We start from the raw sequence: 24,061 nt of genomic DNA on the forward strand, positions 1-24,061 counted from the left end.
AGTTCACAGATCTATTTTGTTTTTTATTATACATACAAATTTCAAGTAAGGACTCTTTTTCCTTATTTAAACTAGCGATAGCACAGCGGTAGGGCGTTTGCCTTGCACGCAGCCAACATGGCCGACCCGAGTTCGATTCCTCCGCCCCTCTCGGAGAGCCCGGCAAGCTACCAAGAGTATCTCGCCCACACAGCAGAGCCTGGCAAGCTCCCCATGACGTATTCGATATGCCAGACACAGTAACAACAAAGTCTCCAATGGAGACGTTACTGAGCCCGCTCGAGCAAATCGATGATCAACGGGAGGGCCTTTACTTTTACTTTACTTTATCCCTCATTTAAGTATTTGTGAAACTTGCCTCACTTTTGACTAGAAATATTTTTCTACAAAAGTAAGCTACATCTACCTTTAGATCTACCTTCTAAACCTAAATTTTGTTTTAAAAAAGAACTTGTCTCTGAAAAATTACTTAAATACTCTCAATTTCTCAAGAACTGTCAAATTAAAGCCACCCTCCAAGATTATGATTGCCCAACCCACTGTTTCCTCAGAAACATGTTAAATAGATTAAGTGTGAGACTTGTTCGTTGCTGAAATCATTCACTTTGGGGGTCTCTGGTTTCTCAGGACCTCCCCCCGCCCCAACCAATAGACATCTGCAGAGTGCTGACCTAGCAGAATACAGAAGGGAAATGTGGGGGAGAAATCCAGAGGGGGTTGAAAAAATTTTTGAAAATACAAAAATCCATTTCTGTTATGTTTTGAATATATATATATATATATATATATATATATATATCCAGAATGTCACTTTTTGATATTTGGGAACATTTTCCGTTGGGGGGTAGTGTCTACTTTGAGTACAGAGGGTGGCCAGACTGTCCCTCACCTACTTAACTCACAATTCTACTGACTGTAGACAAAGTGAACCACAAGGCAACAGTATTCCTTAACAGTAGAGAAATGTACCTCCACGAATGACTGATAGGTCATCAGAGACAGGACAGACTGATGCTCAGAGAGACACTTGCATCCTGTTGGGGCTGCTTTGACCCTAGAAGCTGTGTAAGCATTTGAGATGCAATTAACCCTCTTACTCTTTATAGATGTGACCCTTTAAATGCATTTTAAATAAAAATTAAATAACCTGGCTTGCTAAGGAGAATAAACCCAACAAAACCATTCATTTAGATCAAGTGTAGAAGATGTGCTACCCATGCTGGTGTCCTTGGGATAGTTCAGGCATCATCTCATAGGCAAGTCACTGTACACATCTCTCAGAGCGGCTATTTAAGTGAGACCTCGCTTGGGGTGCACAGTTTCATCTGCCATGGAGGGACGAGAACTCTCGGAGGGACGAGAGCTCTCGTAGGGCCTCTGGTGGTTCTCTTCCCTGGTACTTCCCTGTCAGCATCCTCATATTGTCTCCAGATAAGATCTGTGAAGATTCTTCTTCCCTTGACTTTCACTTATCATAAGATAGATGTGACTTTTCTAAGCATGGAATGTTAATTACTCAGTAAATGACCTCACTAGTTATCTTTTGTGGATTCTCGTCTTTTAAATTAAAGCAATAAAAAACTATAATATTCCATACTCAAATATGTAAAGAAAGTCACATCTCGTCATTCCTCATTCCCTTAGGAAAACCAGAACAACAGTTTTAGGCTGCAAGTTGTGAAACAATGTAGCACTGTAGCACTATCCTCCCGTTTTTCATCCATTTGCTCGGGCCCAGTAACATCTCCATTGTGAGACTTGTTACTGTGGTTTGGCATATCAAATACGTCATGGGTAGCTTGCCAGGCTTTGCTGTGCAGGTGAGATGCTCTTGGTAGCTTGCTGAGCTCTCGGAGACGGGCGGAGGAATTGAACCTGGGTCCTCCAGGTCAGCCGTGGGCAAGGCAAACGCCCTACCCTCTGTGCTATTGCTCCAGCCCTGTGAAAGAATACAAGTCATAAATATAAATTTTTATGGTCGTCACATTGGTTAAGACAATAACAACTTGGCTGGGTCTGCATATTTGGTCAGTATTCCTGCCTGTACTGTTCATTTTTTCTAAACTGGATTTAGTGCAGTCTCAGAACTCGAGTGCTTTCATGGTGTCGGAGTTCTTTTTTTTTTTTTTAATAAAAAGAGCATGGGGGGCTGGAGCAATAGCACAGCGGGTAGGGTGCTTGCCTTGCACACAGCCGACTCGGGTTTGATTCCCAGCATCCCAAATGGTTCCCCCGAGCACCGCCAGGAGTATCCTGAGCGCATGAGCCAGGAGTAACCCGAGTGCATCGCAGGGTGTGACCCAAAAAGCAAAAAAAAAAAAAAGAAAGAAAGAAAGAAAAAGAACATGGGGTCTGAAAGGACATTTCACCTCTTGGATTAGGTTTGGGGAAGTATAGTGATGGGTCATGGACACAACTCGATCCCTGTCACTCGCAACACGCAAGGGGATGGAAACATCGAAGACTTCCAGGAACCCACATAATGATGTGGACAGTGGAAATGAGGGGAACTGAATAATTGTCTACAGACCCAAGTCCTGTAGGTCTCTCCACACTCAGTGGCTGAGCCTTTTCCCCCTGAGGTGACGCTTCAGAGTTTCAAGGTCATGTGTCTACTCACACACATCACCTGGAACCTGGCCTTTCTCTCATCATTTTCTGTGACAGTGCAGTTCTAGCCGACTTGAGAATCTATCATTCCCACTCGTTTTCTAAGTCAGAAACCAACAATCCCCCCACCTTCCTTACCTACAGGGGCTCCATTCCAGAACTCCCAGTAGCTTCTGGAAATCTTGCATAGAACCACATCCTATATACCATGCTTTCTCCTGAACGTACAGAGCTGTGCTGAGGTTTAATTTATAAGTGAGGCACGGTGAGAGATTATGAAGACTGAATAGAACAGTGATAACATGTACTAGGATTTGTGAATGTGGTCTCTCAGATTATCAGGCTGCAGAGAGCAGAACCACAAACAAGAAATGACTGCACTCTTTATTCTAGAAAAACTTTTGTCATGAATTCCCTAATTACTTATTCCTGGTGCCCTAGTACCTTTAAACAATGTATGTGTGAGGGCCAAAGAGATGGTACACCTACCTTGCACACAGCCAGCCCCAAGGACAGCTGGCATGTAAGAGACTTTGCATTGCAAGCTGCAAACAGCTGCTGGCATTTTTTTTTTAATTAGTGAAACACCATGAGGTACAGTTTTGTTGTGAGGGCCACACCCAGCTGTTTTCAGAGTTTATTGCGAACTGAGCTCAAGGATCACTCCAGACTGGGCTTGGGAGACCGTATGCCAGGCCAGGGATCAAACCCGGGTGAGTTGAATGCAAGGAAAATGCCTTCCCTGTTCTACTCTCTCTCTGGCTCCAGTTTCTACAGCTGCTAAAGATGAGAGTTTACTAGAAAGTCTGAGATTCCAGCAGGAGGAGGTTGCCCCTGTGTCCAGCGTGGGGGCAGTGGGTCAGCACAGCATCCGGAGATGAATTTAACACTAACCAAAAAGTGCAGTGACACTCTGAGCACCTTCTCCCTGGCAGGTGAAAATGCCTCACAGCTCCAACCTCACCAAGGCAGTGCCAGGGAGGAAAGTGTTGAAACACAGTGAAAATCTAGTGTGAAGCCAGACAGCAGAGGGAGATGGCCAGAAATCACAAGGAGGCAGGTGGACATTTTCCCCTGCACTCACTCTCAGCAGCCTAGCTTCTCAGTGAGCAAACGCAAGAACGTTACATTTGAACTTGTGACTAGAGAATCTGATTGCTCAGTTATTTTTGCAAACCTGGAAGGTCTGTTTATTTCTGTTTAGTTTTGCGATTTTGAGCCTCAAGGATGTGCTCTACAGCATCTTGATCCAAGAGTGCCAGCACCTGTCTACCAGATGAACCAAAATTACTATCATTTGTGTTTGGTTGAGGGCCAAACGCAGCAACACTCAGGGGTTACTCCTGACTGCACTCAGGAATCATTCCTGGCAATGCTCAGGGAACCATGTGGGCTGCCAGGGATCATACCACACCGGATATGTGCAAGGCAAGCGCCCTCCCTACTGTACTATCTCTCCAACCCTGAGTTGAATGATTTAGGAAAGTAATTCTAAATCAACTTACCCAGGTGGAGTTCTATTTTTTACAGTACTTGACTTTTTGTACTTCTTGCAAAAGAATATTACTTAAAAGAGACCAATGACAAGTAAAACCCCAATCAAAATCATTGAAAACAATTAAAATTCAAAGCTAGGGACAGAGTTCAGCAGTTGGGCACTGACCTCACAATGTGTGAAGCCTGGGTTCGACCCCAGCACTACCAAAAACTAAAATTCATTTTGTCTCAGCGACACAGGACACGCACTCTTTCTCTATTTCATGTACTTCTGATTCTTCCCAAAGGACTCAGCATCACTCCGACCCTTGCTTTTGAACAGAAAGATTCATGCCCTGCTCTGGCTAATATTATGTAAAATTGGTTGGAGGGCTTATTGGAATTTTAAGGGCTCTGAGTTTGAAGGAAAGCTGACTTTCTACATGACAGGAAAAATAGGGAGAGAAAGGAGCAAATAGCTTCTGAGAGTCAGAAATCCTGCATCCACCTGTCCCAGTTCTGAGTCTTTTCTAAGCAAATAGCTTTGCCGTCCCCTTGGCTCTGCAATGCAAGGACCTTCTCTTTGGAAAATGCTCGGGGTTCATGCACATATGGTAGACCTGAATGTCACATGACCGTTTTAGTCTTCAGATAGTAGATGTGAACCTTTGAAGCAGTTTAAGATCTTAATCCGTGTCACCAGCCCCTAACTGAAGTGGCACCGTACACATTGGAGTCAGGAAACATCTTTGTCCTTGAAATACAAATCGCCCTTCCCAGCTTCTCCAAGTCAGCTGGTGGGCGGGGTGGGTAGAGCTACAACCCGTCCCTTTCACCTCTTTCCGGTCAGCAGAGGAACATTTATCCAGAACTTCCTTACATTGAAAGCTTCTCTTATACCATTTTCACCTAAGCATCGTTAGATAACTTTACAAAGTTCTTAATTTTAAGATAAGATAAAGGCCCTCCCGTTGATCGTGATTTGTTCGAGCGGGCCCAGTAACGTCTCCATTGGAGACTTTGTTGTTACTGTGTCTGGCATATCGAATACTCTCGGTAGCTTGCCGGGCTCTCCGAGAGGGGCAGAGGAATCGAACTCGGGTCGGCTATGTTGGCCGCTTGTAAGGCGAACACTCTACCCGCTGTGCTATCGCTTCAGCCTTCCTCTGTAGTCACAGACTCACTTTAGAAATGACATAACTATACTAAAACCCATGGGTAGCCTCAGAAACTTCTTTGCTGAAGGACTAAACTTGGGCAGGGGACAGAGTGATGGGCCAGCAGATTAAGCACTTGTCTTGCAAAGAGCCAACAGATTCAATCTCCAACACCCCATATGATCCTCTTGGCTCTCTCAGAAGTGACCCCTGAGCACAGAGCTAGAAGTCTCTCTTGAGAACTGCCAGATATGCCCCCTCCAAAATAAAGAGAAGAAAAATAAATCCATAATTTTTTTCACTTATGCTCAATGATGATAGCAAACAAAAAAATCAGTGTTTTCTGTTCTTAAACTTCCATTACTTGTGTATTGTGAGACTAAGACTATTTCCTTACTTAACAGTTTATGTTGTAAAATTAAGTGCAGTTAGTTTTAATCAAAGTACAAAGGTTGTTTGAGTGATTTATCTTGAGAACCACTCTAGCAATTAAAGGGTAGGATAATTTTTTGCCAGAATTACTGAATTGAAATTTGATTATTTCCAGGTATACTTTAATAAACATTACTAAACATGCCAAGTCATGAATCCTTAATAGGTTTGATTTGACTCTCCAAAGCGTTAGGAAATCAAATAATAAAGTTAGGGTTGGAAAGACCATACAGTTGATGGGGTGCTTGCCTTGCATGTGACCGACCCAGGTTCAATTCCTGGCATCACATATGAGCCTGGGAGTGATCCTGAGTGCAGAGCCAGGAGTAAGCCCATAGCACCACCAGATGTGGGCCCAAAACCAAAATATAAAATAAAAGTTACCAAGAAATAAGCTATTAATTGCACAAGAACTTCCAAGCATAACTGTGTCAATAGGCACCTTTTTCTATAGAAGTACCAAGAGCCTGAAAATGATCCTAATTCATGTAGTTGCCAAAGATAATCACTAGTCCCAAGGGTTATTTTTGTGAAGCACAGCATGGAAATAGACAATAAAACCATGGGCACCCAGCTTTGTGAAATGGGTATAGTAATTAACTACAATCCTGGCCAGTAATTAAGCAATAAGTCTCCTTGACGGAGGGAGTTCAAGGGCATCTAGGTGGTTGGTTAAGTTTCAGACTTAAGAATACCCAATGAAGGGGCTGGGGCGATAGCACAGTGGGTAGGGCGTTTGCGTTGCATGTGGCCGACCTGGGTTCGATCCCAAGCATCCTAGATGGTCCCCCAAGCACTGCCAGGAGTGATTCCTGAGTGCATGAGCCAAGAGTAACCCCTGTGCATCACCGGGTGTGACCCAAAAAGCTAAAAAAAAAAAAAATACCCAGTGAAGATCATTCAGGCCTCTTCAGAGCAATACAGGAGCAAGTGAGAAAAAGCGGGGGGGGGGGGGGGGGGGGGGGGGGGCGGGATTTGAACAGGAAAATATTCCCTGCTCTTTTGCGTAACCGAAGGGGCAATACTGACTATACCCAGAACCCAGAACATCCCCCAGGAGTCTGCAAACACCCAGACTCCTCGAGATGTGAGAAGTGGTTTAACACCCAGGTCCACTTAGATCCACTGGGATCTAAGTGCTCTCTGATTCAAGGACTAGCCGGGAAGGCGTGCCCTGGAGTCCTCTCCCACCAATGACACAGCACACACCACCACCCCCCTTCTGACTCCTGAGGGAGCCAAGCCTTGAGTGTCAGGGAGAGGAAGCCCCTCCAGAGCACAGCCCCGCTCCCCCCAGCCTTGTCCCAGCCCGCCCAGCCCTCCCTCTTCCCAGGGCTCCACCCTGAGCCCACTGGGACCAACAATGACTCATCATGCCTGTTTTCTTTTAGCTGCCCCTGACTCACTCCTGTCCCTCTGGCCCCAAGGACTGGCTTCCGGCTCCAGCCTAGGCTGGCCCCAGGCTTCTTTCTCCTTTACTGAGCCACCATCTGAGGTGGCTTTGACGAGGACAGGACAGAAAAAAAAGCTGCCAGTGGTCTGACTGCGCATGCCCCCAGCCCTGTGGAGGGAGACACCACACACAGGGACCTTTCTCTTTTTATTCTTTTTATTCATTTTTTTGATTTTTTAAATTTTATTGAACCACTGTGAGATAGTTACAAGCTTTCATGTTTGGGTTACAATCACACAATAATCAAACACCCATCCCTCCACCAGTGCACATTCCCCCACCACCAATATCCCTGGTATACTCCCCCCCCTTTCCAACTCTCCCCCCTGCCTCCATGGCAGACAATTTTCCCCATACTCTCTCTCTCTACTTTGGGCATTGTTTTGCCATATAGCTACTGAGAGGCCATCATGTTTGGTCCTTTATCTACTTTCTCCACATATCTCCCATCTTGACCGATTCCTCCAGCCATTGTTTTCTTAGTGATCCCTTCTCTATTCCAGCTGCCTTCTCCCCTTTGCTCATGAGGCAGGCTTCTAGTTATGGAGAAATCTACCTGTCACAGAGATCTTTCTCATCCCATCACTGTGTGGTGGCAGTAACAGGGTCAGCGGGAGCCCCCATAGAGGGACCAGAGAGGCCCACCAAAGGCCAGGACTGTGTTGGGCTTAGAGTTTTGGAAGATTAAAAACCTGACATTGTTTTCTCAACTCTGGGGTTTTCTGGGAGTTGCACAATATCCTAAAAAAAGAAAAAAAAATTAAATGAGGGTGTTGAGGTTTGGAATGGAGACGTGTTCGCAGGGGTCGCGTTGGTGTGATCTTGTGTTCTCAGCACCTTTACTCACCGGTGGTCTCCAGATTCTGGAATTAGGCCACCACATCTGCCAGATGTGGAGCCCCCGGCAGACAAACTGGTCATTGCCTAATCAGTCAGCATCCCCTTCACTGTCTTCTGGTCGTCATCCACCAAACAAATAAGGGCCAGGGGGTGGCAAGATGTGTCGAAGCTCAGACACCATCACTCCTGAAAATATAATAAAAAGTCATTGTTCAGGGAGCAAGGCTCAGCTCTGGTGTTTTACAGAGCATCAACCTGGACGCCTCAGCGACCATCTCTGATTGTGGGACACCGGAGGAGGGGGTCTCACTGTGTCGGTGAGGGGAGCTTCTCCTAAGACTTCTTTTTCAAGAAGGAATGGCATCACTGAATAATGGAGGGTTTGGACACGATAGCAAGCATTTAAGTTTGTGGTTAAAATCTGCTTATTGCAGGGGAGATACTTTGAAAAAAGTGAATGGTTGGTATTCACCAAGAATAAAAAGCAGATGCTAGCAGTTGCACTGAGGAATGACCTCCTCACCCTGCCTCGCTGTGATAGGTTGAAAGCTCCAAGAATTCCCCACAGAAATGACTAGTATCTAATCCCAGGCACCCCATGTGACCCCAAGCCCTAACAGGAGTGATCACGGGGTGCAGAGCAGAGTAAGCACCGCCATGTGTGGGTTCCCCCCAAAAAAGGAATGAAATGAATAATAATGGTGCTCCCAAACCCCTAAAGAAACCTACCCAAGTGGTACCAGATAAGAGTGTTCCACTTTCAGAGATTGGAAGAAACCTGCATTTTATTAAAGACAGCAGTGCTTTTATAGGACAAAAAAAAACCCCTAAGACATAAAACATAACTTGGTGTCATGGAACAAGCGTCATAGCCCAGCAGATGCTTGATCTCCACGTGGGTGCTGCAGACGTGATAAGTGTTCAGAGAGTGTGAAGGCGATTGCAACAGGTGTGATTGGAAGGGAATTTACTGAAGAGATCGGACCCAAGGAAGTCAGCTATAGTTTAGTTTGTATCAGTTGCAGGCCAGTAGTAGAAGTAACTGAGGACCAGGGCCGGGCTGTCAACTGGAAAGGGCAGGGTGTGATTACCGATTATCTGCCGCATCCACGTTATAGGCCACTTGTGCGCATGGACGTGTGTGGAGACGAGAGACGGGCCGGTATGGGGTGCCAAAGGAGTAATGGAGCAGCATGCAGGCTCGGTACATGGTACACGTGTGCTCCACCACTTGTGCTATCTCCCCTAGAGCACAGGATGGAGTCTTGTGTTGACTTCGCAGCTTGCAGACTTTACTAAAAGCCACTTGGTTGAGTGAGTGGCCAGTGAGAGTGTGAGCTGGACAGGAAGAGAATGTGAACAATGGTACAAAGTTAAACTGTCTCTGTTAAGACATCTGTGCCCTCCAGACAAAAGCATAGTGTGTGTGTGCGTGCACATGTGTGTGTGTGCATGCATGCACATGCATGTATACAGTATGTCAGTGACCTCTCTTAATGCTCCATGCTGATGTTTAAGAGGGGAAAATTTTCACAAACTCAGGCATGTTGATAAGGGTAGTAACAGCTAATGAGGAGTGGCTTACAGCGACTGCATCAGAGGATTAATGCTAACAGCACTGTAACGTGTGCACAAGGACCCAGAAAACTGACAAACATACAGCCTCAGCCTCCTAGGCGAGTCCTGTTTGCCAACAAATCGGGTCTGGTCATGCTTCCCCTGAGATCGGGCCCCATCAAAGTGCCATTTGGGGGATAGGGGGTGGGTGTAGCTTAGCTGCAGAGAAGCGGCCCCCAATCCCCTGCCTGTCTCAGCCCGTCTCGGTTTGGTGGCCACTATGTACGAGGGTCCCCTGCCTGAGAGAGTGGTGCTGACAAACGGGCACCCCAGCCTTCCAGATTACATCAGAGTACAGGTTCCACTTCTTTCACAAAGCCCCCTTCATCCTCCCTGCAATGATGACGGGGAAACAAGCCAAGTAACCTCTGCATTGGGGGCGGTAGCAGGGTGTGGGGATAAGCAATCCTCGGCAGTCCCTCCAGCACCCCAAACCAGGCTCTCCTCCAAGCCGAAACTGCGTTGTCCCACCCGTACATCTCCAGCTCCCTCCCGCGTCCGCTCTTGTTATATTCGGGTTCTGGGATTCCCGTTCACAGAGAGACCAGTTCCACAAGTGAGAATGCAAAAGCAAAGGAACCTTTATTGCTAGCTCGAGCTAGGGTCCAAGCCTCATCCAATGCAGGAGTCTCGACCAGGACCCCGACCCTTGTTTCAGGGAACAGTATATTGCCTGTGGTTACATAAGCAACGTTGGCACAGTTGTTGGTGACAGTTGATGGTTTTCCCAAGAATTTCGACGCAGCAGTCACAAGTCTGTGCGCTAATTGGCCATGCCCACCTGCTGTGCCCAGAGATATCCTACTTATCATAGGGCTAGCTAGAGTCGTCTAGGGGAGTTCCAGCTACAGCCAAGGGCAGTCTCAGGGAATTCTTCGGGGGAAAACAGAAACTTAGACCTACTGCTTATTTTGCTGAAGTGCAGCCTGTCATGGTGCATGTGAGGTTCTTTCTCAGCCTCACACTCCCTGGGTATGGCTGGCATCTGAATCTCTTTGGGTCTGACCTGGAAGGTTATTTGGGGGAAACAACACCCTTTCCCTGTGAGCTGATGATGCCTGCTTCTGCGCAGGAAAGCCTCACCCCTGGGGGACCCGTGCCCCTCATAGGGGAACGCGAGAGTCTGAGCTGCCTTGTACGCGACTGTCTGCTGACCGAACTCTGTCTTTGCTTCTAGCACGAAAGCAGGAGATCATCAAAGTCACCGAGCAGCTAATCGAGGCCATCAACAATGGAGACTTCGAGGCATACACGTGAGTAGGACCTGCCCGCCTGTGGCCTGATAGACCGTCTCATTCGGGACGTCAGGGGTGTCAAGGTCATCATGATCCAGGAGAAATCTTCCTGTGTTGGAATCCACCAACAAAGGCAGAAGCCCCAGGGTTTCCTGGGAGCACACAAGAAGGTGGTACAAGAACCCCCCCCCACCCACCCACCCAGATGGGAACTTGTGGGAAAGGACAGGAAAGCACTGAGAAGCAGGTTAAGAATGTTCTTCAGGGGGCCGAGAGATAGCACAATGGGTAGAATGCTGGCCTTGCCCATGTGGCCAGCCTGAGTTTAATTCCCAGTGGCATCCCATATAGTCCCCCAAGCCTGCCAGGAGTGATTTTTTTAACATAATTTTTATTTAACTGTGATTTACAAAGTTATTGATAATTGAGTTTTAGGCATGTAATATTTCAATACCAATCCCACCACCAGTGCCAACTTCCCTCCTGAATGCAGAGCCAGGAGTAACCCCTGAGCACTGTGGGGTATAGATGAAGGGGGGGGGGAGAAAGGAGAGAGAGAGAGAGTGTGTGTGTGTGTTTTTCAGCTCTACGGAGCAGCTGGGACAAAGAAAAAAAGAGGAAGTTCCTCCCTCTCCTCTTTATCACTCTTACATTTGTCTCAGGAAAAGTCAAAGAAAAGGTGTTCTAATGCTGCAGGAATATAGACAATATAAAGTAAGTTACTTTCATCTGAAATAAAGCTTTCAGACAGTGTCAGTGTACAAAGTCTGGTGTCAGTAAGTTTGTCCCGGGTGAATGTGTAAAGGTAAAGAAGACCGGGTCTGTTCTTCAGTGGAGAATATTCGTGTGTATCTCTCCAGTGGGCTGGAGACACTAGTGATGAAGGAGCTTGCCTTGCATGTGGCCAGCCCGAGTTCAATCCCTGAAACTGCTTTGATTCCCCCAAGCATTGAGCCAAGAGAGTTATGCAAATTCTCTGCAGAGTAGTTGTAATCAAGTCATAAAATATTCTGATTCACCAAGGTCCTATTTATAAAGGACAGAGAGAGGCCCTGCCAGAGGAGATCGCTGTTGCTATGGGAATGTGGGTCTTCCGAGTTTGCTCCTTAGAAAGAGTCTGTGCGTGTGTGAAACATACAGGAAGAACCCACAGGAAAAGCGAGGCAAAGTGTGAAAGCTCTTAGCACCCCACGCCCCCAACCTCCGTCTCTAAGGCTTGCTTTACCAAGAGGAAGAGCCGTTGGGATGTTCTACTTTCAAAGTATTTTCTACTTTTAAAGTATCTTTGAAAAACATCCACTCCTTAGCCAGAGAAGAGGCTCAATGGGCAGCACACCCGGTCTGCATTTGAGAACCTGGGTTTGTTCCCTGGCACCCCATAGACCCTGAGCACAGAGCTCAGAGTCCTGCCCAACCACTACTAGGTGTCCTCTCCCCCTCCCAGTCCCCCCAAAAAAACAGTTAAAGAATAAATGAAAAGTGTCATTACTCAGAAGCGCCATGGTGAGTTAGCCTTTTCAAATGTCATTCTGTTGGATGGGGAAGAGTTTCCCCTTCATAGGAAAGAGTTTGTGAAACCAGGTGTAGCTGCAAGCACCATATTGCCCCACAAAACAAATCAATAGACAATTCCAGATCCTTCCATCTATGTTCCTTTCATCTAGTTTCTTTTAACTTCCGCTCATTTCTTTGAACCCAGACTTTGTCACAGCAAGTCTTCTGACTTTCATTTCACATCCCACTGCCCCTCCCACCTCCCACCACAAGCCTCTCCTCCTCATTCTGGAATGTCCAGCTCTGCCTTCCTTTTCCCTGTCAGTGGCCTGTGCTTTTCAAGCACTTGGTCTTGCGTCTCAATGAAACATCAATGGTTGGGGCGCCATTGTACTTCCAGAAAATATCCGCCACACAGTAGGTGTTGGGCAGTTCCTTTCTTTGGAGGGGACAGGCGGGTGAGCCTGGGGCTCTCACGTGCTGAGCAAATCCTGCCCCAGCCCTTGTAGTCATCTCCCAGGACCATTGTAGAATTCTAGCTTGAACCACATTTCCTTAGGGAAACCACTTTGTTTCCACCTCTTTGTTGAATCGTATTTCTAGGAATCAGATGGAGAGAAACAGTGGGTGGGTGTGGGTGGGTGGGTCTGAGCCTCGTGGCAGCTACCATAACTTCCAGCACATTGGAAGTCTCCTAGGGTCTCCTGGCCATGGGTTCTCAGGAAACGGAGACCATGCCACCATCAGCACCCAGATGCCTGGCACACTTTGAGGAAGTATCAAGGTGCTCAGAAGATTCTAGAGCCGCAAATGGCTGGAGAAGGTGCAGTGTCTCGACCTTACAGAACATGTAAAATTAAGAAACTCAAGTGGGAGAAAACCTAGGGGAAGCCTGACAAATTCAGACACTTAGAATTGTCATGCTGTTCTTTAGGATACAGGCACCCAGCGGTAAAGCTGGTGAAGGGTGGCAGCTTTGGGCAACGCAGTGGCCATGCCCCTTTCCTGACTTTGGCAAAATGCTTTGCTCAGAGTCCGTTGCTCAAGAGTTTCATATTTCTTGTGAAAGGCGTGTGAGGTAGAGAGACACATGCAATGGGAAAACTCACTCACCAATTCCTCACTTCATTTCTCCCCTACAGAAAAATCTGTGATCCAGGCCTCACTGCGTTTGAACCAGAAGCTTTGGGAAATTTAGTGGAAGGGATGGACTTTCATCGATTCTACTTTGAAAATGGTACATTTATCCTTAATTTAATAGCACACTTTTTCCAGCTTCTTTTCACATGTCTCCCTAATTTGCAGATTCTGAGACTCATTTTTTGCAGGGAGGTTTTACGTTAATCCAGTTTTTTTTATTGCAACATCAATGTTTCTTATATTTAAAATTTTAAGAGAGATATATATGTATAGTTCTCCCTCTCAGAGAACCCGGCAAGCTACTGAGAGTATCCTGCCCACATGGCAGAGACTGGCAAGCTCCTTGTGGCGTATTCAATATGCCAAAAACAGTAACAATAATGGGTCTCTTTCACTGACCCTGAAAGAGCCTCTAATGTGGCACTTTTGGGAAGGATGAGTAAAGAGAGGTTGCTAAAATCTCAGGGCTAAGATGAAGGGAGACGTTACTGGCATCCGCTCAAGCAAATCGGTGAACAATGGGATGACAGTGACAGTGACATATCTGTATATATATTCAGACTTAAAGTTCTGGTGTGTGATGAAAAATGTTTGAAAACATTTGTTTAAAAAGTAATGTCGGGGCTAAAGAGGTAGAGCAAGGGTTAGGTCACTTTGTTTTGCATGCTGCCGGCCATGGTTTGATCCCCAGCACCACACACGGTTGCCCTAACATGGCCAAGCGTCACTTCTAAGCATGGAGCTAGAAACAGCCCTGCAGCATCCCCAGGTGTGGCTGACTCCTGCCCCTACCGCACCCCCGGAAAATAAATAAGTCATGTTGACTGAAGACACCCCATGAAAGCCCCAGCAAAGACCCGATAAAAGCTACAAAATGAGTTCCCACAATATCAGTGTCATTTCAACTTTTGCTAATAAAGTTTGCTTTAGAGGGGAACAAGTCCAAGAACCTCTGCGTGCCAGGATATGTGAGTGGAAGGATGCTTTCAAGCATATTGAGGGCTGGTTCTCGACATGAAGGGTAAAAGAAGGCAAGTAATCACACATGGAGCTGTGCTTACATTCAAATCAGGAGGAATGGAACAGTGTCTGAGGTAATAGACGATGTAGAGAAACTAACCAAAGAAACCCAAAAATCATTCAGGAGAAGTATAGACCAGAAATCCCTGAAGAAAAGTATAGACCAGGGACTGGAGGGATAGCACAGCAAGGAAGGGTGTTTGCCATGCAAGTGGCTGACCCAGATTCGATTTCCAGCATCCCATATGGTCCCCTGAGCACCACCAGGAGTGATTCCTGAGTGCAGAGCCAGGAGTAACCCCTCCTGTGCATCGCCCGGGTATGATCCAAAAACAAAACAAACAAAAAGAGTATAGACCAGAAATCCCTCAAGAAAAGTATAGACCAGAAATCTTTCCTGTCCTTTTCCTTAGACCTAAGATATTGGGTATTGCATCACTTCTGCCTGATGCAGAATGAATGAATCCAACTCTCCCCAGCAAGGTGAGGAGGAGATAAGGAGGCATAGCCTATGTAAACTCACTTCCTGTCATAAGAAGCATGAGTACGAACACCTGCTTTAGTTAGCATGGACGGATTTTTAAGATGTTGAATGAATTATATTTTCTTCCATGCACAAGCAAACGAGCAAAGAGAACGGTGTAGCACCTGCTCTAGGACCTCTGTCCTTGTTCCCTCCCTCCCTCCCTGCTGACACCAGCGCAGGACAGCTAGCCTGTGCGCCTTCTGATGGATTATTTCACATGATCTACATCGGCATCTTTCAGAAACACAGATATTCCCACTGGTTCACTGTTTTGTGACTGCAGCGCTGACTCACTCAAATAGGCTTTTCCCTCTGCCCCCGCCCCCAAGAACAAAAAGCGTTCTTGGATAACAGAGTGTTAAGCAAGCCCGCCAGTCAAGTCTACACTGCATCATTCTTTCTCTGGTTCCCTGAAGAAGAAGAGGGAGCTGGAGTCAAAATACCCAGGACTGGGGGTAGAGGGGGGATCAGCTCCAAGCCCTGGGACCCCACCTCTCACCCCTGGAACAGACACACAGAGTAAACGAGGCCCAGAGTGGGTCATGGAAATAAACTCATGCCAGAACCAACTGCCTTTAGACACAGCTACACCTCTCCTCGCTTGATGCTTGGCAGATTTCCCCTGTCCTGTAACTTTACCAACCACAAACAAAGACCACCGGATATCCTGCCAATTGCCCTGAGGGCTCGCCTGGGGAGGAAGACAGGAAAGTTCTCCCCACACCTGGGCCAAACCCCTGATCTTCTCCCTCTCTTCTTCTAACCACTTCCTGTTGTAAATCAGTTTCTCTCCAGCTTCCCACCACCCCCACAGAGTTTCCAGGGGGGCGGGGCATAGGAAATGTCTGCCAAGGAGAGCCTTGGAAGGCATTTTGTCTGCTTCTGTTCTTCCCCACCCCGTTATTCTCTGCCCAGCACCCTGCCCCTCCTTGGTGCAAATGACCAGGAGGAGCCCTTGTAAACAGCAGGCCCTTGGCTGGTCCCGGCTCAAGCACTTATGTCGTGAGTTGGGTTTCTGGGACCCAGACGCATCACTGTCCCTCTCATGTCACTCGCTTGCAGCTCTGTCCAAAAGCAATAAGCCCATCCACACCATCATCCTGAACCCCCACGTGCACCTGGTGGGCGAGGACGCTGCCTGCATTGCCTATATCCGGCTCACGCAGTACATGGACGGCGGCGGCATGCCCAAGACCATGCAGTCGGAGGAGACGCGCGTGTGGCACCGCCGGGACGGCAAGTGGCAGAACGTGCACTTCCACCGTTCGGGGTCACCCACCGTCCCCATCAAGTGAGTGTTTCCAGGCAGCCGGGGGCCAGGGAGCCCAGGTTGGGTCACGAGCGCAATGCTCGTCAGCGGGAACAAGTGACCAGCGGCAGGGGTGCGTCATCCCCCCACCCTGCCAATAAGCTGCCTCCAACCCCAGAGAAGGACAGGCCAACTGGACAGGGTGGGCTGGGTGCATCCAGGAGTAGGGCCAGTTCAAAGTGATCCCTCTCTCCAAATGATTTCTCCCAGCAGCACTCGGGGGCCGTGTATGCCTGCCCGGTCCCTGGGGAGAGATGTGGGAGGGACAAACTGAGAAGGGTCTCTAGCCAGAACCCCGGGACAGAGAGGAATTCTGAAAGTGGCTGGCCTCTTGGGACCTCTCCCCCCATTGCTCAGTCGGGGTCGCGTGTTTGCTCTACCAACTGACGATGAGACGAGCGGGGCCCAGGCAATGCTCAGTGGTCAGTGGCCTGGGCCAGACCCGAGACAGAAGCCCAGCACCTCGGGGGCCCAAGCCTTGCCCTGCCCTGTCCACTTAGCCGAGTATTATTGGGAGTGGCCCTGGGCCCTCAGAACACTGCATGGGAGTTCTTCCCCCTACCCTGAAAACTATGGGACAGGCACCTTCTTGGATACCTGGTGTCTCCTCCAGGCATCACTTACCCCAGAGAAGGTGGGAGGTGAGAAGGCGGAATGTATGCAAGCAAGCGCAAGGCTCCAGATTCGATCCCCAGCGTCTCACGGCCGTCAGCTCTCGCCAGTTACATCAAAACGTGGCACATGGCCGGCAAGGAATGTATATTGTCGTTTAGAGATAAGGCCACCTATCCCCAGTGTCCAGTGAAGCACTCTGAAAGAAACCCCACAGTCCCCTTCAGAGAAGAGTCTTACTCTTGCACAACCAACTTACTCTTGCACAAGCAAGAGCAAGCTCTACTTTACTGTTGGAAAGGGCTCGGAAGGAAGTCAGATGTCAAGCAAGGTCTTAAATGACTAGCGGAACTGGGGGGTCTAGGAAGGTGGAAAGCGCAGGAAGAAAGCTTGAGTAGAGCTCAGGTAGGATTTGGGGTGAGAAAGCCCGAAAGCCTGGTCGCAGTAGGAAATTGGGTCACGGTGGTAAGGAGGGGCTAGTTCCACAGGGAAAGCTGTACTCGGAACCCGCTGACTCTTCCTGATATGGGGTCGGGGCCTGGGGGGCTGGGAAATGGGAAAGGAAGTCAAGCTCATGGCAACATCCTTTCAGCTTGTCACATGTTCATCACGACCTCATGGACTCCCCTACCACAGTGGTTTTCAGAGGCCTTCTCTTTTGGCTTAATGATTCACCAACACTGTTGGAATTTATTTTAAAAAAAGAAAGAAAAAAACAGTGGGTCACAGCAGACAAAAAAATAGTCACAATCTATTCTAAAAATTTAAAAAAAATAGCTGTTATTGTTAGAAAGACACCAAAGGATAGCAACAATGGCAAAGACACACATGTGTGCTTGTGTGTCTACTGGCAATGAGGCATGTAGCCAAGGCCAGCTGAGAGAGATGGGACCCGCAGTGCTGGGAGCTGAGACCCTGGCAGCCCCACACAGCACCATTGGGATAGAGCCTATTTAAGACAACGTCATCCTACGCCACGTGGCTTAAGTGGGGCTTCTCTTAATAGGCCGTCCTGTATTCCAAATGGGAAAGAAAACTTCTCAGGAAGCACCTCTTTGTGGCAAAACATCTAAGGCCTGAAAACCCTTCACTGTGGGTCTTGTAAGTAACATCTGCTCCATGATGCTCGCCCGCGGGCCCAACTGCCAAGCTGCCCACGGGCCCCTTCCCCGGGGGATCTTTTCTCTGACGTCAAATTCAGGGTATTTTGTCTCACGTGCTAGTCAAGAGGGTGGAGGGGGGAATAGGTCTTTGAAAGTTTCTAGCATTTTTGCTTGAGCTCTTGAGCCCTGACCCCATGTGCGGGTATAAACACCAGGAAGCATCACCCATTCCCAAGCATCTGTGTTTGTCTTCTGCCCGCCGATGGCGGCATCTGACTTCACCTGGCAAAGAGCAGTGAGGGCCAGTATAGACAGATAAGTCAGTGATCCAGACCTCACAGATCCCGCCGTGTCTCACCTGTCAGTCGGGAGGCTGGTGACGATGATGGCTTCACACACTTGGCAAGAGTGGCACATAACACAAGAGGTTTCCATGCCCAAACCAGCTCTCAGTATTTGGCCTGGGACACGGGACTAGGAGAATCATCAAGTGAGATTTTAAACACTCACATAGTTGCCCAGGGTACCTGAAAGTTGATTGTCGTCAGCCACATTCCTGCCTGGGCTGTCCCAAAGTTGCCCGTCCCTTAGAAGGTAGAAGGGTGTGGGGGATGCCCACACGCCTGACCATGCCTTCTCTCAGAGCCATGGTGGTTGAGAGCACAAAAGCCTCCAATTAAGTAAGAATCATCTGGTTTCCCCAACTGTTGAGGCTCTATCCCTTATCCAGTTGGTATGTAGCTTTGATTTCCCAAGGAGTCTTGGAATAACGACACAAGCTAAAGGGGAACTTGGACTTTCCGACTGTTTGAGCAGACGACACTTGACTGCCTTGACTACTTCAAACATCTGGGCTTGGGCCTGGGGTGGAGGGATCCCAGGACTGGCTGGCCGCAGCTGGGTGTGGCCCTAGGAACAGAGAAGACCAGTTTCTGGTTTGCCTGTCATCTCTGTTTTGATTTCGTGGCATCTAATCTCTGAAGACCACTGACCGAGATCTCACACACACAGATTCCCGATCGACACTTAGCTCTTAGGAAAGCGCAAGGGTCCCATCTTTGACAAAGGATCTGAGGGTGTTTTGCACATTGATGTAATTTATCTCTTCCTCTCCTTCCCCCCACCCCTTCACTTTCTCCTTCCAGCTAAATATCAACAGTGCCACCTCCACATTCTCTGTCTCCAGGCACGTGGACGGGACCCTGGGCGCCCCCCTCCTCCTCTTCATGCATGTTTCTGAGTGCGTGAAGCCGTGAAGGTCCGTGTTCTGCTTAGTGACGCCTCCTCTCGGCCTCGAGTCCCCCGCCCACGTTGTTTGCACTCGACCTTGGGATGTTCCTTGCAAACTCCAGTCACCCTTGGCCATCACAGGGGGATGGCAGATGTCAAAGAAAAAAAAAAACAGTTCCACAATATTCCAACTCTGTAATTCTTTATCCAGTTCCTCTGTTTATGCCAAGATTTAACAGACTTTAAAAATTGTCCTCTGAATGACAGTTTGTAAGAGAAATGTAAAATTTTTTTTAAAAAGACAAAACTCTGCTCTTCATTTGTTTGGGCTTGTTTCACACACACACACACACACACACACACACACACACACACACACATCTATATATATTTAAGAAAAAAAGGCCAAAACACACACACAGACACACCCCCCCCAAAAAAAATGACAACAGCAACAAAGCCGTCAGTTTCTTGGAGTGATGACTTTAATGCTCAGTCGCAATTTAACGATTAGAGTCCATGGAAATGTGGCAGAATCACTTGGGCTAAATAAGCAGCGTCTGTGACTCACTGCCCTGTGATGCCATGTCTTGGGGGGGTGGGGATGACACAAGGGGTGGGGGGTCTGAACTGTGTAAACTGGAAAAATTCCAAACATCCATGAGTTTGATCACTTCGGGGTATGCTCGCATTGTTCGGGTTAAGTTGCTGAGCTGAATACCCCGCCCTTAAATCTGTGTTGTCTTCTCGCTCCCTACCCCACCCTCGTTTCTTTGCTCCTGTGGTTGGTTCCCTCTTTACTTTCCCATTCTTTCTTTTTCTCCTCTAGCAGCACATGAGTAAAATGCTGTTTGCCTCATGATGGTCAGATAAGTCTGCCTCCCTTTGTGGGGGGGGGGGGGGGGGTTTGAATGTCCGATCCCTTGAGAGTGTCCCCAGGGGCCTCTCAAAGGGACTGAGACAGCAGAGGTTTCTCCTGCTCGGGCGCCAGCGTGGAGAACAGGATCTAAGAGTGAGGTCTTGGGGTGCAGAAGAAGCCCCCAGCCCACTCTCCCTCCACATGTCCTGCTGCTCTGGGCCCCCACCGGGAGCCTCCCTGAGGCTGGAGGGTGGGTTTTGCTGCGAAAGTACTTTGGTCTGCTAGGGGAAGAGTCTCTGCCCTCCACCATCAGCTGCTTTCTGGGGGTGAGGGGCCGGCAGGCGTCTTCTCTATCATCTCTCCTCTCTTGCTGCACCCTGGAGGCCCTTCCTGGCCCTGAATCCCTTTCCAGTGCATGGCCTCCTCCTCATCGTCATCCTGGTCCTCAGAAGCCTATTTTTAAAGCAAACAAGAAAAAAAAAAAAAGGAAAGAAAAAAAATAAAACCTACCCCGCCAAGTGATGACGACGATAAACGCCCTCTTTTCTCTCCTCCTACCCCCCCCCCTTTCCATGATTACTCTCCACATTAGATATTGTTGCTAGTGGATATATGGTAGATGGATTGAAGCTTTTCTGATCATTATTACACAATTTAAAACAATCTATATTTAAAATAAATATATACAGTCAATGTATTGAGCCATGTTAACCTGCCAATGAGATCTGTGAAAAAGTAATGGCCTCATTTCCCCCCTGCTCATTTCCTTTACCTTTATTTGTGAAATGGCTACACGTGCGTACATGTATTTTTTTTTAATTAGGTATAGAGTGGTTCCGTTGGGTTTTTTTTTTTTTACACCTTTAACTTAGCATGTGGTGTTGAAGTATCACTGTAGACCGTTTGCCTTCCGCACTCAGACGTGAGGAAATTGTGATTTGTTCTCTCTCAGCCACCATCGGATTTATTATCTTCTATCATTTGGAAACACTGCAGTCTACCATGGGACACTGTATATATTTCTTGCCATAATGGTAAATGACCGATATATTTAAGAGTTAATAAATTTGTGATTTCTGCTGACAGTGCGTCCGTCTTTCTTTCCTTGCTCATTTGGATGGGTGCCCGGGATGGAGCCCACAGCCTCTCCCACAACAGACCGGTCAGCTCCACTTCTTAGCAGGTGGTCCTCCTCTGGGCCCACGGGACACTGCCCAGTGCCAGCCAGAGGCAGCAGCCCCACCAGGGATCACAGTTGACAGGAAGATGGAGTCACGGTCCTGTGTTCCCCAGTAATGTGCTTGGAGAGGCCAGAGAGAGAGAGTAGTCGGGGAGCACCCTTACCTGCAGCCAACCTGGATCCAATCCCCGGTCCTGAGCACAGAGCCAGAACTAAGTCCCGGCCAGATGTAGTCCAAAAGCGAAATAAAAGATAATGATAAGGCAAAGAAGTCCTGCAAAGACTCAAAAACAGATAATCTAAAACCATTTAAAGTCATACTACAGAGACAGTACAGAGTGGAGTGTTTGACAGTACGGAGTTGAGTGGAGCCAGGCGACCCTGGCTGACCCTGGTACCAAAAGATTTTCTCACGCCCTGCCCAGCATCACCAGGAGTGACCCCTGAGCACAGAGCCAGGACTAGACCCAAAGCCCAGTCCACAATTTTTGTTTTGAAGAATACGCTAAGAGATGACAGCAGGCTGGTTGGATGTGCAAAATAGAGGTCGCACATAAGAAAATATTTCTGAGACCCACCTAATTAGAAACAGCTGAGGTCTGTATGCCAGTGCAGGAGACCTCTTCTGGCCAGCCCCCATTCAATCCCCAGCACCAGGTGAGACTTTTCTGTGCCACAACCTGGTTCCATTCATGGAGGCAGAGTTGCTATGCGAATGCAAGAAGATTTCCTCTGATCCCATTCTCCATCTTAAATGGTCCAGAACTGTGGCAGCGGAGCACTCTACAGGCAGGTGCTTAGCTGGTTGCACAAATCCCAGCTGTGTTCTGTCCATAACCTGATGGTTATTAGTGACTTGGGGCTGGGGGGTTGTACTAGTAACCCAGAATCCTGAAAATCCTGCCTCGTTCAGCTTTCTGCCAGAGCTTCCTTATTAGGTCACTAACCCTCACTGCATTCAAGATATCAGTCGCTTTGGGGAGGGGAGGGACAGACCTAGCTGTGCTCAGGGACCACTCACGGTGGTGCTCAGGAGCCAAATGCTCCAGGACTGAACCTAGATTGGGCACAAGCAGCACAGCAGCTTAAGCCCCATCCTGTCTCTCTGGGCCCCAAATTTCTATCTCAACTCTTCCATGGGATGCTTCACATCCTTTTCCCGCACTTTCCTGCCCTTCTAAGCCCACTCTTCCTCATATCGATTTCCTTAGTATCTTGTGCATCTTCTGAATGTGCCTTTCCTCCAGTACAACAGAGACATGGGGTCGGGATATTTCACTCTTCTTTCCCCAGAACAATACAGATAGTTCCCGGCTACAGTTGGGTGAGTCTGCTGGCTGGCTCTCCTCTTTGCTGGACACAAGGGCTGCCTTTCCCGCCACATATATAAGTCTCAGAATAATCATAAAGACTGTGAAATGCTCTCATCACCATTTCTTATAAGAAAATAATAAAAAAACGATGCTGTTAGAGCTAAAGAAGGTGCTTTCAGCATCAATACATGAATTTGGAACTTTTTGAGGCTTGCAAGAAATGAAAAACCAAATTCCTCACATCTCAATTAACAAGGGCATGAAGCATTTTGCAGAAAAGACAGAGATTTTTTTTTCAGCCAGTTCAAATTCATTCTGTTTACAACAAAGTCTCCAATGGAGACGTTACTGGGCCCGCTCGAGCAATCACCCTTTTGAAACCATCAGCTCTGAACACGCTGGGTCCCCGAAGTCACAATCCTCCCCAGGGTCACAGCCTCATGGGACAGCTCCCGGAGTCCTCTCTGCCCCCACTCCACAGGAACCATTCACGACAGGTCTGGCTGACCCAGGAGTGGGTGTAGAACTTCCCCTGCTCTGTGTAGACAGGTCAGGACCTCGCCCCGTTAGGCCGGGGTGTCAGAGGCGGGCAGGACCCTGGGCAGAGACTGAGTCTCCAGGAGTTTGCTGGATCTACCTTGCCTGGTAAAGCCCAATGGGAGAGTCACTGTCACTGTCACTGTCCTCCTGTTGTTCATCAATTTGCTCGAGCAGGCCCAGTAACATTGTGAGACTTGTTGTTACTGTGTTTGGCATATCGAATACGTCACGGGGAGCTTGCCAGGCTTTGCCATGTGGGCTGAATACTCTCAGTAGCTTGCCAGGCTCTCCGAGAGGGGTGGAGGAATCGAACCCAGGTCGGCCGTGTGCAAGGCAAATGCCCTACCCACTGTGCTATCTTTTTCACATCCTTTTTCCGCACTTTCCTTCCAGCCCAATGGGAGAGTCAGGGGGGAAAAAAGCCTCTGTAATGTCCCCCATGAAACAGCCGTCCTACCATCCTCTGCAGACAGGAGACCAGGGTGAGGCAGGACATCGGGACTGTGTCCCGAGACAAACGCTTAAGCAGACAACAGGGCCTGTGCTGGGTCAGGGCTGCCCGCTGGGGCTGGAGCACCAAGTTTGGGGCTCGAACCCAGTACCGCAGGCTCCCCTGGGTCCTGAGCCAGGAGCAGCCCCGAGCAGTCAGGGTGTGGCTCAGAGCTCAGCAAAACTGAGCCCAGAGCTGCCCCTGCTGTGGGGAATGAGGCTGGGTGAACAGGATGCAGGTGGAAGGGGCCTGCAGTCTGCAGCTGCCACCAGGGCCCTCCTTCAGGACAGCGTGCCACCCCACAGTCCTGGGGTCACCTTCATTCCCCTGGACTTCCCCAGAGCCCCACGGCCCGCCCTCACTAAAATAGACCGGAAAGTTCAGGGGTGACGGCATCACCTGCTGAGTGGAGCCTGACCCCCACC

General features: G+C 48.4%; 1 protein-coding gene across 9 annotated transcripts in view; it reads left to right on the top strand.

The window, feature by feature from the left end:
• CAMK2D (calcium/calmodulin dependent protein kinase II delta) overlaps positions 1 to 19,619 on the top strand; it is a 262,278-nt gene extending 242,659 nt beyond the window's left edge. For 8 of the 9 annotated variants that reach the window (XM_056116619.1, XM_056116624.1, XM_056116621.1 and 5 more), the window contains 5 exons: positions 10,763 to 10,838; positions 13,457 to 13,551; positions 16,063 to 16,291; positions 17,928 to 18,022; positions 19,170 to 19,619. In XM_056116619.1, the coding sequence (XP_055972594.1) occupies positions 10,763 to 10,838; positions 13,457 to 13,551; positions 16,063 to 16,291; positions 17,928 to 17,994 (467 nt within the window). In that variant the 3' untranslated portion in view covers positions 17,995 to 18,022; positions 19,170 to 19,619. The remainder of the gene's footprint in view (positions 1 to 10,762; positions 10,839 to 13,456; positions 13,552 to 16,062; positions 16,292 to 17,927; positions 18,023 to 19,169) is intronic. The other variant, XM_056116625.1, reaches the window with a different exon arrangement.
• The last annotated feature ends 4,442 nt before the right edge of the window (positions 19,620 to 24,061 follow it).

This window comes from Sorex fumeus, unplaced genomic scaffold, assembly GCF_029834395.1.
Source record: "Sorex fumeus unplaced genomic scaffold, SorFum_2.1 ptg000033l, whole genome shotgun sequence".
Classification (NCBI taxonomy): domain Eukaryota; kingdom Metazoa; phylum Chordata; class Mammalia; order Eulipotyphla; family Soricidae; genus Sorex; species Sorex fumeus.